We start from the raw sequence: 14,704 nt of genomic DNA on the forward strand, positions 1-14,704 counted from the left end.
TGGGTCAGAGATTCGAAATTGCAAGAAGCAAGCATCAGAGGGAAGCTCCCTCGACACAGTAGTATTGAGGAAAACCTTAAACTGACAAGATGTCTGGGCGTCAATAAAAAGAAACTATATACAAGGAGACTTTGTAATATATTACAAGGGGGAAGGGGATCGGTCCCCCTGGCCCTAAGGAATCTGGGAAAATGAGTCATTTCCCGGACACGAGGAAAACCGCTTAATATTCTAAAACGGGATACCCTGTAGAAGGAGTGGGATGGAGTAATCCCAAACAGAGAGTTATCCTAAGGAACTGTACTGCAACCAGGGGAAGGGAGACATTCCCCTTGGCCATGCCTTGAAAGGACAAGATCAGACGATCGCCAGTAGAAGGGAGTTGTTCTCGTGATGCATGAACGCTACTTTATTTAGAGACTTTTGAGTTCTAAGTGTTTGGGATAGTTGGCTTGATTCGGACGAAGGACGAACATCTATTGATTTGACGGGCATTCTGACAATCGCACCCATTCCCAAGTTTTCCTAGATTGAGGAAGGGACACACTTCATGGCAATAGGGATAGGTAGGTTTTTTCTTTACTCAAATAAAGGTCTAAACCCCAAATTATGCCCCCTCTTGTCCTGTCCCATGCGTGTACACCCTCACAACAGATAAAACATCCAATAGTGTAGGAATGATTGTCTTGTAAATCTGCTTCGGCTACCTTGCACAAAGTGCAATGACGCAAGTGTATGAAGCATTGCTGCTCTCTGTAAGCATTAGTCACTGGCTAAATATGAACATGCATGTTATGACTAGATCGGAGTCAAAGGAATAGCCCACTCCTCTATGGAGAGCTATTGTGGAATCCGGACAGTACACAGTCTTCTTTTATGATGTCACGGCACACGGGAATAAAGGGAAAACCTGCTTTATTTGGGAGTGCAGAGCATTTTCTTTTGATGACCCCAGGATACATATGTGATGGAGCTGAAAATGCCATGATTAAAGAGGAGGGCATGAGGCCCATGTCTCCCACCATCCTTCCTTTATGCTGCAGTGCTATGGGTAGAGTGGTAGAGTGTAGGTTGTTGCCACAGGATGGTCTTTCGTGCTCTGCAAACGTTTGGTTGCCCACAGCCTGCTGTAGCAGATCGTCTACTTAGTTTTTCAGTTTTTTGTACTTATATTTTCATCTGTCTCACACTTTATTTGAACTGCATCAGTGCCCCTTTGCCCCTGTCCAGAGAGACTGGAAAAACAAGAGTACCCCAATCTCATGTTTCAGCCGAGTTGCGTATTTTAATGGAGAATTTCAAGCCATGTGTGTGCATGACTCCTGAAAGGCAAATTAGGAGTGATGAACAAGCATTGTTAACTAACTGAAGCACACACAGAGGAATAGGTTAAGTAAAAGAATGGTTCACCCAGCAAGCAACATAGTTGAGCTGCAAAGTGACCAAAGTAGACCTGAATAGACCTTTACACTGAAAGGAAATAGAGTAGAATGCTAATACTGTAATGTACTGACATAGTGTATGCAAACTGATGTGCGATACCTGGGGCAAGTTGGGCTGAGGTGGCCATCCTCTATGCCCCCTTGTGTGATTTATTAATGGTAGATTGGCCGGATGGCAGATTGTCCTACAAGCAGTAGTATAAGGAAGACTGGCAGGGCTCTGGAACACATTTTACGTATTACAGTCTCAGTCCCAGCTGCTTTTAGGGATTTATTTTTTAACTCTTCCCACTCCCCATCTGCTCATTCTATGAATGTTGCCTGCCTATGGCTTGCATGTGACATCCCAGGTGTGCTGCCCTTCTAATCACCCTTGTTTTGTCTCTTACAGGTGGCCTGGCAGGGATCTGGAGGCAATGAGAAGTTTTTCTTTGAAAATGAGAACGTAAGTGGAATTATAAATGTGTCCTCTCTAGGCTAGTCTAACATGACACTGGCTGGAAGTAAGAGCAATCCTGATAGACCTATCCATGTTATAATGTTTCATTGACCGCATCATCATTTTATTTTTTAAAGTGTTAATGGCTCCGTTCAAGTATAGCATGAAAAGCTAAAATGCATATATAGCATTTTAACTGCAATATAATGTGAGAAGGCCAGATCAATTTTTTCAGCCTGAAAAGGGGGCACCATCTTTCTGCATCTCTAAAGGGGGAGCACATTATTCTAATCATGTGGAACCTGTCCAGGTGTGCAATTTCCCAGGGTCCATTCAACCTGTCGATTCAATTCACCAAGTAATCTAGCATTAATCCCCAGGTGGAGCGCGATGGTGGATGAAATAATGCACAACCACCTTCCGATTCTGCATACGAACTAGTGATGGAAAACATAAAGGGTAAACTAATGCCATTTCCTGAACTGCTTTACTTAACTTGTACTTGACTTCCAATCCTGCCTGATCCTGAGATTCTCTGGTTACCCGCCAGTAGTTTGCCAGCGGCTATTCCTGATTTGGCAACAGAGGTTTCCAGATTCTCCGGAGGCGGTCGCTCTTTTCAGTATTCCACTCTGTTTTCGTTGCCTCAAGACATTGATTCTCAAGCTGATAACTGGAGATTGAATGCTCCTGCACTGTCCTCACCACTTGCCTGGATTCTAACCTACCTAACCTGAACTATCCCCAGGTTATTTATACTGAAGTCTCTAAACTAAACCTTTCCTGTGCCTGCCTCTGCCTTGGGTTGACGGAGAGGCGGCAGTCTTCCCTGTCATTATATACTTCCCTATTCCTTACCCACTCATATTCTGATTTGTCTTATTGCCATAAATCTTTAAATTGGCCCTCAGGTTAAGTCTCAATTCCATTACCTGAATATTCTTGTCTTAACCATAAACAATAGGGAAGTTGCGAGCATGCCTTAAACAAATATTTAACTCTCAAACAATCTTCCAATCTTCTTTTTTTTGCTTAATTCTCTTTTTCAGTTTAAACTCATGCTAGGATCTCAGAAACAATACACTTTATGCTTGCATCCCTGGAATAACGTTTTGAAAAGCTCTACTCTTCCTACAAACCTTGCCATCTCTACCGTTTCCATGAATACTATTCTTACTATGTAGCTTGGGGAGATTAGCGTTCACCTTGCCACTACCACTGTGCATGTACCACTGGCTGGGATCTTCAGCTGAAAAGGAACCGTCTTTGAAAGTTGATCCTGGTCGCCGGAGACCAATGCAAAGCTGCTGTTTATGCGCACAAGCTGTGGCCAGGGAGGCGGGCCTGGACAGGCTGTGTAGCCTGTTTTTATCTGAAAGATCTGTTGAAAAGCGGTTAGTGCTCTGGTGCGTAAGGCTTAAATAAAGAGAGCCTTGTGCACCCCTTCCGAGCAAGCAGTGTTCTACGCCCGGCCATAAAATGATGTATTCTTCAAGGGCTGAACAACAGATTCAGACCTTCAGCTCAAAGACCCAAACACCAGCACTCCAAAGCCTACCCAAGCCCCTGATGAGATGCCCTAATGGCAGTAGGCCTGCGTGCTAACGGACCTGAACGTGAGAAGGCACAAGCGACGCAGAGCTCAGTGAAGCACTCTTAGCACATTGAGATGCAGCCCCTGCAAGAATCCTAGGCACATAGGTATTCAGATAAGTGGGCGGTTTGTTACGCTTTTAAAGACATTGTGTCTGCTCTACTGCATATTGACATGAGTCTTCCAATTGGCACTGCCATTCTCCTAACACTCATGATTATTCTTAGAGAATGTGTGCCCGTTCTTCACAGTTTCATCCCTCGATTTGGCTTACTATCCTACTCTGATGCAGACGCCACACACATCTTGTGGCATTGGCATCGCAATCTGAGGGCAATCACTACCTCACTCCAGCAATATGTAAGGGGCATAGATGCATAATGGAGGTTCACTAAAACATAGTAAGTTGAGTATGGTGCTGGCTGGTGGAAGCAAAGGGCTTTGAAAATGTTTCTGACCCTCAGTCATGTAACCTTAAGCATCCCAATTCAGTTGACAAGATCCAGAAAAGGTGTGTGCATCCCCTCAGTGATTGAATGGCTGCCCAAAGTTTGAAAGGAAGCCTCTGTCTGATTGGAAGCTTTAAGTGTTCACTCAGCTCTCACATTCCTAGAGTCTCTCCATCCTTGCGTTGTGAAATGGCAGGAAAGTGCTAGTCTAACTTGGTGATGAGCCAAGAAGACTGTGCTAAACCATAGAGGACATGAGGAAGCTCTGCTAGACTGCACCTTGCCAAGTTCAACCTGATGGTGGCGGTCTGCCAGTGTCTTAACAGCAGACCTATCAACTGACTAGTTGGCGTTGAAGAAACCGCACTTCCCATCCTGTCCTGGCTGCACTCTCTGTTCTCAACCCTCAAAGCGTTCCCTTCCCACCTTCCTTGCTGCTCAACCCTGCACAGATGCAAAAAGGCTGGTACACCAGGGGACACCCGGAGCATTACTACCAGACGGAACTGGAGGCCCGTCAGTGTAAATGCAACACAAACCGCAGAAGACCTTTACAAGAACCCTCCGGGGCTCCAGAAACCCCTGTCCTACCTGAACTGAAACCTCTGGATGCCGAGTGTTGGGGAGAATTTTCCTTTCAGAGCTAAAATCCTCCCACCTTGGAGACCCCCATCTCTTTTTCTGGACTTGGGACTTTTTAATGTTAACTCCTGAGTGAGTGGGACCTTTTTCTCACTCTCTCATGTGTTTTTCTCTGATTTGGATTTTGTGTTTTGACTGTTTTTGGAGTTTGACAAACTCCATAGGAATCTACTTTTTGTATGGTGACACAGCACCTTCAGTGCAGTGTCACTGAGAAATCTTTTAGATTTCTCATAAGGTTTAAATATACCTTTTATGGTATAAAACTACAGTTCCCAAGAATAGTAAAGTGAAATTGATTTTACTTACCTTTTCTCTTTGTAGGTCCAGCACACAGCATCTTATGTGGAGTGCCGGGGGGTTACCTAATAGCCTCTTAGCCTACTTCCCCATGTAACATTTTTTATATTACCCTCACTACTTTAATTGGCTGGTGGCAGTGGTTTACTTTTTCCTACCATTGTGCTTTTCTACTGCAGGCTGAACCCTCAGATGCAGTACAGCACCCATGGGTGACTATTTTGTCAAAATGGCCCTGTCTTCTTTTTTCACCATTTTCTGTTTGTGAGGTCTTTCTTGGGTTTGAGACAGGTTTGAGCCCTTTGTTTGTCTTGCCTTTGGCGGGCTTCAGCCTTAAAGCCTGCCCCTGGCTCCAGTGTGTCTGGAAGAACAGAATGTGAGGAAGGATCCGGAAACTCCACTGTCCTTTGTCTCTAGGAATGCCTGAATGCAACTAGTTCTGATCGGCAGGCTTGCTGTCTTTTCAGGACAGCCACCCTGATGTGTGAGTGACAGCCTAGTCTGTGCATGAATGGGAGAAACCTGCTTAAAAGGCGAGGGTTTTGGGACCACAGGCAGAGTCGACCATTGGCAGAAACACCTGACGAAGAAACCGTGAACGAAGCTTGCTGCAATCTCCTGGACCTTTGAATTGCCCAGTGAAGCCCTGCTGCTGTGCTGACCTCCCTTTTCACCTCAACAGAGAAGCTCCTGATGGAACAACTTCTTCCCTTGGGTTAATGGGACCAACTAACCCAGAGACAAACTCCACTGGACCACCTTCCCCGACTTGCTGTGCCTCTTCGTTGCTGCGGGAGCCCAATGCCTGGGGTCGAGTGTCTGTGGTCGAGTGCAACTTCTACCGCGTAACAAATTCATCTAGAAGCTCCAGGAGACTCCTAGTTATCAAGGTATGGATAGGGTTGCTTAGAGAGTGGAACAAAGACAAAAGTCAGGATGGGGTAGACTATGTGTTATGGGGTAGGGGATACTCCCAGTCTGCTCTTAAATTTGGGATTAGGAACAGTCAACCGGGTTCTGGACTCCAGGGCTCGGGTCACCAGGTAGCGGTGGACTCTCCTAGCAGAACAACAGCTGGGCCTGTCTGGTCACTGGATAATCAGGACAGCTGGATGGCAGGGTTGCAGCGGGCATGCAGGTAGTGGGCAAAAAGCCAGTCTGGTTTCAGGATGCTTCTCAAATGAACACCACAGCTTTTCCCTTTGGTTATTGGGATTTTTGTAGTGGGATCTCTAGATTGAGGCCTTGCTGCGATGGTCAGCAATGCTTTGGCCTTGCAGTGGGATCTGGAATCTGGCAAGGTGAATGTAGAAGATCAGGAACGCAGGCGCCGGAAATTCAGGAAAGAGTCTGTCTCTAGAGTCCTGTCAGCCACCCTTTTTATAGAGCATGGTGACATCATTGAATTATATGGCAGGGCAGGCTTAGCTAAGCACGCCTCTAAATAACTGGATTGGTCAGGGGTGATGGTCTCAGATTCAACAGGTTTGTCAATCACAATGTCTTTCCCACTAGCCCACTCCTCACCTGAAGATTCCGTGTGGAACTAGGAAGGTTCGTCGGAAGAACTCTCCACCTTCTTCTCTCTCCAGGCTGTCCTTGTTTTCTTGTTGATGGTCTTGCCCCTTTGCTTGAAGAGATAAGGACGGGCTCCCCTGGAGGCCACTTTGCCTATAAGGCTATTTGCCCAGCAGCGGGGACTCCAGGGAGCCCACCCCATACCAGAGAAAAGCTGTGTTGAAAAACCGTGGTAGGTCTTGTTGAGGTAGGTTGTGGTTGTTGTGAAACTCTGTAGAATAATCCAGTTGTTGTATTGGCTTCCGGTACCGGTATGCACTGATATGTAGCAGTAGAAATGATGAAGTCAAGTCCGCTGTAATAGACTTCAAGTACCAGCTTCACTGGTAAGTAGCAGTCCTCTAGGAAGGACAGGCTCACACCAAGGCGTGAGCGAATAGCTCCGATGCCAAGAGCAGCTGTCCTGAAGGCATGCAAAACAACAAGCAATGAAGATTTTCACCCAACAGCGAGAGGAGGGGCCGTGAATGCAACACACACGGCAGCAGCGAGAAGCGCCGCGCTCTGAAAAACAGCCATGGCTGTAATAACCGCCCAAAACGGATGAAGGCACAGAGGAATCAGCTCGGGAGCGGAAAACGGGAAGTCACGGATAGACAACACAAGGGAGAGAGCGGGGAAAAACACAGAGGGTCTGGAATCACTGGAAGGAGCGTAAGCAATACTCACTACGGAACACACAGCAAGAAAGTTGCAACGCACAGGTGCTCCCCAATTAGCTGTTATTTAAAGCTGCTACTGAAGGAAGACTAGAGTGTGCACTGTGCAAGTATTTAGTCCTTATATCGCCCACCTTCTCCGTAGCTTCCACGGGCGATATCTGACAGATAGTTACCGCCTTCCTATCAGCTAGTTGGGTTTCAAGGGCATGATGTCAGATTTATGATGTGAGTTTTACAATGTCCAGAACCTCCCACAGTTACTTTCGCTAAAATCCATGGCACATTTGTACAGTTGGAGCATCTTAACAAATTACATAAGCAGGTTAAATATTCTGTGCAGAACATGCCAGTCCAAGTCTACAGTTTGTAAGACATACTAAGTCCTAGACGAGGTGGTCAGCATGCAACGCATACAGAAAAGTGGTAGGAACAAAAGAGAACCAGACAGTTTAACCCATAAGGCCAACACAGACCATACAAATTAATTCTGGCCTCTAGAGCATAGTTTTACAATTTCCCAAATGCCCACACCCCAATTAAAAAGGGGACTGAAAGTTGGAAAGCAATTTCTACATAGAGCACAATGCCACCAAAATATCAGGTTACATTTTATATACTGCTCCTACAGCCGTTCAATTCCACAAGAAATAGCTGCAGTCCCAAAAATGAGCTGCTATTCACTTTGACTGGAGAGAAAAGCAGACCTTTAAAATTTGCTTAGGAAAGTCCTAAATATCTAGGTCTTGGCCTAGACCTCCCTGAATCCTTAGTCGGCAGAAAAAGAATGTCCAGGCGCAGTTAACCACCCCCAAAGTCAGAGGAGGGATCTAGGACAGGAAGTAAGTTCCTTTGAAGTCAATGGGGCAAAGCCAGTGGGATATCTGCTTCATGGGGAACATTAAGGTAAGTCTGTCTTCCCTCACAGTTGCAGATTCCATGGCAGACAGCCTCAGGAAGGACCAGAGGAGACCCCAATAACGAGACACGGAGGTCGGTTGACGAACCGGAAGCCCCAGAGTAAAATGTAACAAGAGGACCCCAAATGTAAGTCAAAGGGAAAAGCTATTGAGATGTGCCTCCAAAGAATCTCGATCCCGGACTAGAGTGGACTCGTGAGGGTGAGCATCAGTAATAATCACCCACCCCACGACCCAGAAGCAAGTACAGCAGAAGTTTAGGCAAAAGTGGATCCATGCAGTATGGCGAAACAACCAGGGTAAGTACAGGCTTCGTTCCTAGGTGCAGTTTACAGGATCTGGTGCCCAGGGGCTTGAACCCTGAGCGAACAACGACCCCCTGGCACTATCTGTATAAAAGAACGAAAAACAAAATAAATGTTAGAATTGATTGAATTTTGGCTGCACCAAACTTTTATACAGCCGAACATTTCGAACAATCGTACCAATCGTGACCTTATACCGAACAAGGGAAGCGGGGGTTGGATGGGTGTCCCCCACACCCTTATTCGCTATAATGGCATCGGTGTTGGTGGGGGTGTTCCCACTACAAAACTAGAACGTTTTACAAATAAAAGGACCCTGAGGTACCGGTTCCCATGCAGGTAAGTGAAGAGAACAGGTCGTCGCAGAGGGATGGGTGATTCGGCGTCACACAGCAAAGTGTGTGGCCAAAAGGTAAGTAATGGGTAAGGGGAGTGCCGGTTACCAGAAAGGTCCGGGGCGGAGAAAATGGAAATACATTTTCGCTCAAATTACTCATTTTTTTCTCACTCTGACATTTTGGATTCGATTAAATTGTGGACAATCCCCCCTGACAAAGGAAACAGTCTTCCCACAATGCCGATGTTCAGGCCAAGAGAGAAAAATCTGGCAAGGCAGACTCTGGGAAGACTGAGGAACCCGTGAAGACTGATCCTGGCAGTCCTGCGGACAACAAAGGGTGGCTACCCAGCAGAAAGTGATCCCACCTTGGGGATAACAGCTGGGAATACCCTAGGGCGTCTGAAGGAGCAGATCAGGTGCTGGTGTCCAAACCCCCTACCAGGCAGCGGCAGCTTTCAGCACCAAGGCGGCAGACCTTTGCCGGAAATGGTGGGAAACTGGCAGTTAACAGCCCAGAAAATGGTTCCAGCATGGAAGACGTGACCCAGTGCGTACTGAGAGAAGGCAGGAGAATTCAGCTAGCCCGGGCAGGAACTCCAAGAGCAGAAGACCTAAACTGGGATATACCCAACCAACTACTGCCTCAGCCAGTATGACCAAGTGAGAGTTTAAAAATATCCAAAATAGAAGAAATCGTCAAGGAAGCTCCTTCGGCAGGTTATCCAGACCTTCTTTCAAGTTTTAGAACAAAGCAGCAAGTGAGAGAGCAGGTATCAGGCAGGGTCCTAAGTACCAATCACTAAAGGGGATTGAGGGCAAAGGGGCCGATTACTAATGATAGTGGTTGTTCAATAGGACTGCCAATAAGCCCAGGACACACCCACAGGAAATGAGGAGAGCCCAAACCCATTATAACCAATATGGAGTCTACTATGTGGGCTCACAAAGATCTCATGTGGTCAAAACAGCCATTTTGAGTCTACCCTGTGGTTGCCCTCATCAAAGGAAGACCTAAAATACAAAACTGCTGAGAGCCCGACTTATAAAAATACATTAGTACCCCAAAAATGTACATTGGCCCTCTAATAGGGTAAATATGCTGGCACCATTGGCGAAGCCAAAACTAGATTCCAACTGCCACCATCCTACTCTATAAACCCACTGTAAGGTGGTAAAATCAATTTAGGGGCAACACGTGGGGTTCAAAAAGCACTGTTATCCTAGGAGCTATATAAGCTACAATACGACCATATACTAAAAAAGGGTTGCAGTCGCAGGGGGACTTTAGCAGAAGTACCTCCGGCCACGAAAATAAGCCACAGAATTTAGAAACCAAGGAGTAAGAAACTAACAAGGTTAGAAGCACCATACAATGAGACTGCAGAACCCCAAAAATTGAAATCTGCCCGAACACCTTTGTAGGTCCCTTTGTAGGTATTTAAGAAGTTTCTAAAAGTTCTTCTATAGAAAACAATGGGGCCAAATTCCATAGGTCTGCTGCAGTTATAGAGTTAACTTGGTTAAGTTCTGTAGTACTTTGAACCAGCTTACACAAGTGTAAATATTAACAGAGTTTGTGGGGTAGGATGAGCCCACAGCAGCAAAATATCCCTTTTGATTGTGCCTTGTGGTCTGTAAAATGGCAGTGAGCAGGGCTTAAATAATGCATTAGTATACAAATAGTTACAAGATATGTGCATTAGTTATTAATGCCGTAAAATGACTTCATCGCTGGTGAAGTCAAAATGAATTCACAGCTACCACCAACCTACTGCACAATACACTTTCACAATGATGCATCACTCTGGGAACAACATAGGAGCAAGATGGGTGCTTAAAAACACTCCCTGCCTTGGCTTTTGAGGGCCTCACATCAGGAAAAAAAGTTTGCAGTCCCTAGGAGACTTCAGTAAAAGTCTCGTTGGCCACAAAAGAAAATTAAAAAAAAAAGGAAGCTAGCAAAATGTTTAGTAGACCCAGAAAGTTGGAAAAACCCCAAATATGAAATCCTACCCTAACAGCATACAAAACTCTGGTTTGGGCCAAGCCGTAGCATCTCTCGTTTCATTAAGAAGTGGAGTAAACACTGAAATTGAAGTTCTTATAAAAACTTTCAGGCGTTGCTACATTTATCGAGGCTTTTGGAGTACTTGAGACTCCAACATTATCTGATTGCAATGGAATGTGGAACCTGTGAACTGCCTCACTCCCATTATAACTCCCACCCGATCTTGTTGGGCTTTTATTAAATTCACAATAGTGGCATTCTCCAGTTGGGTGGTCGCGAGGTCTCACTTCACCTCAATCAACTGAGTAACTAATTGCTGAAGGATACCATTTAAATTCTTTGACTCATGTGTGAAACGGCGATGTTGCAAACTGGCAGGAGCAGTCACACCGGGCTTCGCACGGGAACCGAAGAACAGCCAGTTAATTCCCCACTGCACTCAGTTAGAACTTCCAGGGACAAGTGAGTTGTTAGATACAGGTGGGCTGGTACAACCAGTCAGAATGTCTGGTTTGATAGCTGGGCGAGGCTGGCCTGGGCTGTGGTGTTTTGTTCTGAAGGCTTGGAGTGGCTCCACAGCACATTAGTTTGCTGTTGAAGAGAATAGACAATGTCAATATCTTGGTCTTTCCTCAATCCCTATTCTCTCCTTCATAGTCCACTATCTGATCCTTAGGGTAGTACAGAGGCTGAGACCTAACTTGGTGGGTAGGTCCAGCAGGTAGCAACACGAAGTACTGGTAAAGTAGAAATGTATAGATGGCTAGAAAGAGTCCTAAAGGGTGCCTCCGAAGCTGGGACTCTCTTGGTGCGATCTGTGTAACATTTCACATTGGTAGAGGGATACGATGGGCAGTGCCCAGAAATAGGAGAGTGCCAGATGTTGCTGAGCAATAGTAGTTAAAAACTCCTAGACTTCATTATGTGAACTCTTATTAACTTCACTTTAGCGCAATACAGAACACCCAATACTATTAAATCTGAGGCAGAGCTGGGAATGTCTATCCATAGAAATCAGGGTACATGTAGTTCTGCGATCACCAACAATTTGGGATCTGGGAAAGAGTTGGAATAGAACCCAGAGGGATTCTAGTACATGTAGTTGTACAGAGGACCCTGTGAGAAACCTGAGGGTATTAACTCCTAACCCCCTTGGATACTCTACGCTGGTGGCCAGGGAAAGGCCATCTCTATTGGATCCCAACCCTGGGGGCGGAGAAGCGAGCGAGGATGACCTGGGTGGAGGGTCCTTGGGGACTGAAAGTGGGGTGCCATCGGTGAGACATGGTATCCTCCTTTCCCTAGTAATGATAAACCCAACCCTTCCCCCATTTTCATGGAAGGTTCTAAGCCAGTTCCCCTAACTTCTCCCCACTTGACATTTGACAGTACTGGGATGAAGAAGAGGCCACCAAGAGTAATGAAGACTATGCTCTTTTAGCACTCTGTTACTGGGACGAGGACTATGCCTATTATGAGCTGTGAGGGTCAGGCATGTTCCCTTAACCAGGGTTAGGCAAACTTAATTGATGCACACCTGCACCCTGTTGGAGGGTTACAGGTGTATAAAGGGAGAAGACGACAGCAACGCAGAGAAGCGGCGTGCAAGGAGAGAGAACAGAAGCCGCAAGGAAGACGGCGCAAGCAGTGGGAATCAAATGGGAGCAGGACGCTGAGATGGTGGGAACCACAGAGAAAGGTGGTTCATGGAAGCTTAGCGTGAAAGCTGTGAATCCCCAGAGCCGACTGGAGTGAGCTTAAGGGAGCCGGGTAGGAAGACTGTCCCCCTTCTTTCTGCTGAAGGTGCTTGTTCCCCGGTGTTGTAGGAGCAACACCGGAGTGCCTGAGGGGCAAGAGGTGGAGCCCGGACCCTGAATACAGAAGCCTGTGTGATCCATGCTGCTGCCCGAACTGTCAAAGCGACCAGTGAGGTCCAAATGAAAGTGAAACCCAGTGCCCGAGCGTGTGAAGTCTGTTAATCAGAAATACTTTGTATCAGAGTTGTTGTGTGTGTCAAGAAACACGTTTTAGAAGGTCTCCAAACACCAGGCAAGTGAATTTCAATGAAATGGACAACTATAAAAAAATTGGATAAAGTGAAATTGAACTACACATGAATGCTGTAATTATTAAATACCGAACTGAAACAAAACTTTATAAACCATGAAAACTAAGATATTGTGAATCCAAAAGAGAATGCAATAGCAACAGTAAGCAAATCCCTGTGTGTTGAATTTCGAAATGAATACAACTTCAAAGACTACAGAAAGAAAAGAATATAACCTTAAAGAACACTTACATTAAAGTATGTGGAGCTCTGGAGTGAATGCAACTTCAGAGTATAAAACAAAACACAGGTGTTGAAACTTGTTTACAGTGGAACTTTAAAATGTAATTAACAGAAAGGAACATTCATACCAACTTGTGTGAAAGCTACAAAACTGAAACATTTGCAACAGAAATAATTGAACTGTGGAAATTAAAATTAAGAAGACAGATACTTTCCTTTTTTTTTTATTGTGGTGCTCAACAAAATCAAGCCTTAACCTTTGAGACATTTTTCTGGAGTGGGAACGTAGTCTCAAGGTCCCTTTGTGTTTGAGCTATTGTGCTTCAAGCTTGGGGAAGGCTGCCCTGAATCTTGATTGAGTCCAGGAAAGGTAACTGAGTTGTTTTGTGGATCTGTTTTATACTTGAGGATGGGAGCTGAAAGTAAGCTGTGAGCTTGAAGAAGCTAGAGACTTTTAAGTTGAACACTATTTCTTTTGACTTTGACATCCCTACACATTGTATGGATTTAGTTGTGAGGGCAAGTATAGGTTTTGGACACAGACCGATTCCTAACTTGAACTCTTTGACTCAGACTTTCCTTAGTTTTATTTAGGTAGGGCAATCTCACTTTATTGTCAGGCAAGTTAGGCCTTTTTCCATCCTGACATTTAAGTTAGCAAAGTATTTTATTTTGACCTCTGAATCTGTTGTCTGTGTACTGTTTGATGATGTCCCCACAACCCTTGTAAATATGTTAGTTTTGCTATGCTTGCATGGCATGTGTGGAGGACTGTAGCCATGTTTAAATTGGCATTCCTCTTGATTCAAGCTTCCTGGTCAGCCCTCGGACATCGCCACCTCATGGCTGACGCATCCATTTCTGACAGTTATTCTACAAAGTACTGTTTATTCCTGTAATGCAGAGTTCTTCCCCACATCTCAGATGCAGGTTTACACTATAAGAATATCTAACGCAATATATGTGTTTCTCGTTCCTCATATAGGTGTGCATGATCTTCAATGCGGGGGAGCTGACTTTGGTAGAATATGGAAACAATGAAATCCTGGGCTCTGTCCGCACCGAATTTATGAATCCACATCTGATCAGGTGAGCTCCAGAGACTGATTTAATAAGGCAGTGTGATTCTCCAGACAGGACAGACTGCTCTGATCAGACCTGTTATGCTTTTCCATGACAATAAAGGCTAAGAGTTGTTCTCCAACCAACAGCCCAGTCTAAGGTGATTCTAATGCCCCTGAAGCCTACCAAGTGGGCTTCTTATCAATTAGAAAATGCAACTAAACAAAAGGCAAGCTGGCTTCAAAACTGAGATTTTAATCTAATTTAGTGATGTGACCAGAATTCTCAAGTTACCACATGTCATGAATGAATTTGTTGCACAGTTTTAATTTTAATCTTTGCTCTTTACGTACTTGTAGTTTTGATTATCCCATTTTAAATTCAGGACTAAAAGTCCCAGAATTCAAAGGAAATTAACAGGACCGGGTGACCTACACATGCATGGCATGGGTAAACTATAGAGCTCTGAAAATTGCATGTATTTCAAGGTCTGTACCATGTGTACATTTACAGGATTGTCGCATGTATGTAGAGCTGGTCCATATAAAGGTAAATAAAGTAAGTGCAAGTTTTTGTAAAGAATAAAGGCAACTCACTTCCTGTCCACACAAATAATGATCAAAGTTAGCTCTTACTAATATCAGTACAAAATATAGAAATGTAAAACCTACTCTCC

The 14,704-nt window shown here is 45.0% G+C and overlaps 1 protein-coding gene across 2 annotated transcripts in view; it reads left to right on the forward strand.

The window, feature by feature from the left end:
• IFT172 (intraflagellar transport 172) overlaps positions 1-14,704 on the forward strand; it is a 1,218,930-nt gene that overhangs the window by 289,517 nt on the left and 914,709 nt on the right. For both annotated transcript variants that reach the window (XM_069605452.1, XM_069605451.1), the window contains exons 12-13: positions 1,834-1,887; positions 13,952-14,055. In XM_069605452.1, coding sequence (XP_069461553.1) covers positions 1,834-1,887; positions 13,952-14,055 — 158 coding nt within the window. The remainder of the gene's footprint in view (positions 1-1,833; positions 1,888-13,951; positions 14,056-14,704) is intronic.

The sequence above is a fragment of the Ambystoma mexicanum genome, chromosome 4p, assembly GCF_040938575.1.
Source record: "Ambystoma mexicanum isolate Mex_15411 chromosome 4p, UKY_AmexF1_1, whole genome shotgun sequence".
Taxonomy (NCBI): domain Eukaryota; kingdom Metazoa; phylum Chordata; class Amphibia; order Caudata; family Ambystomatidae; genus Ambystoma; species Ambystoma mexicanum.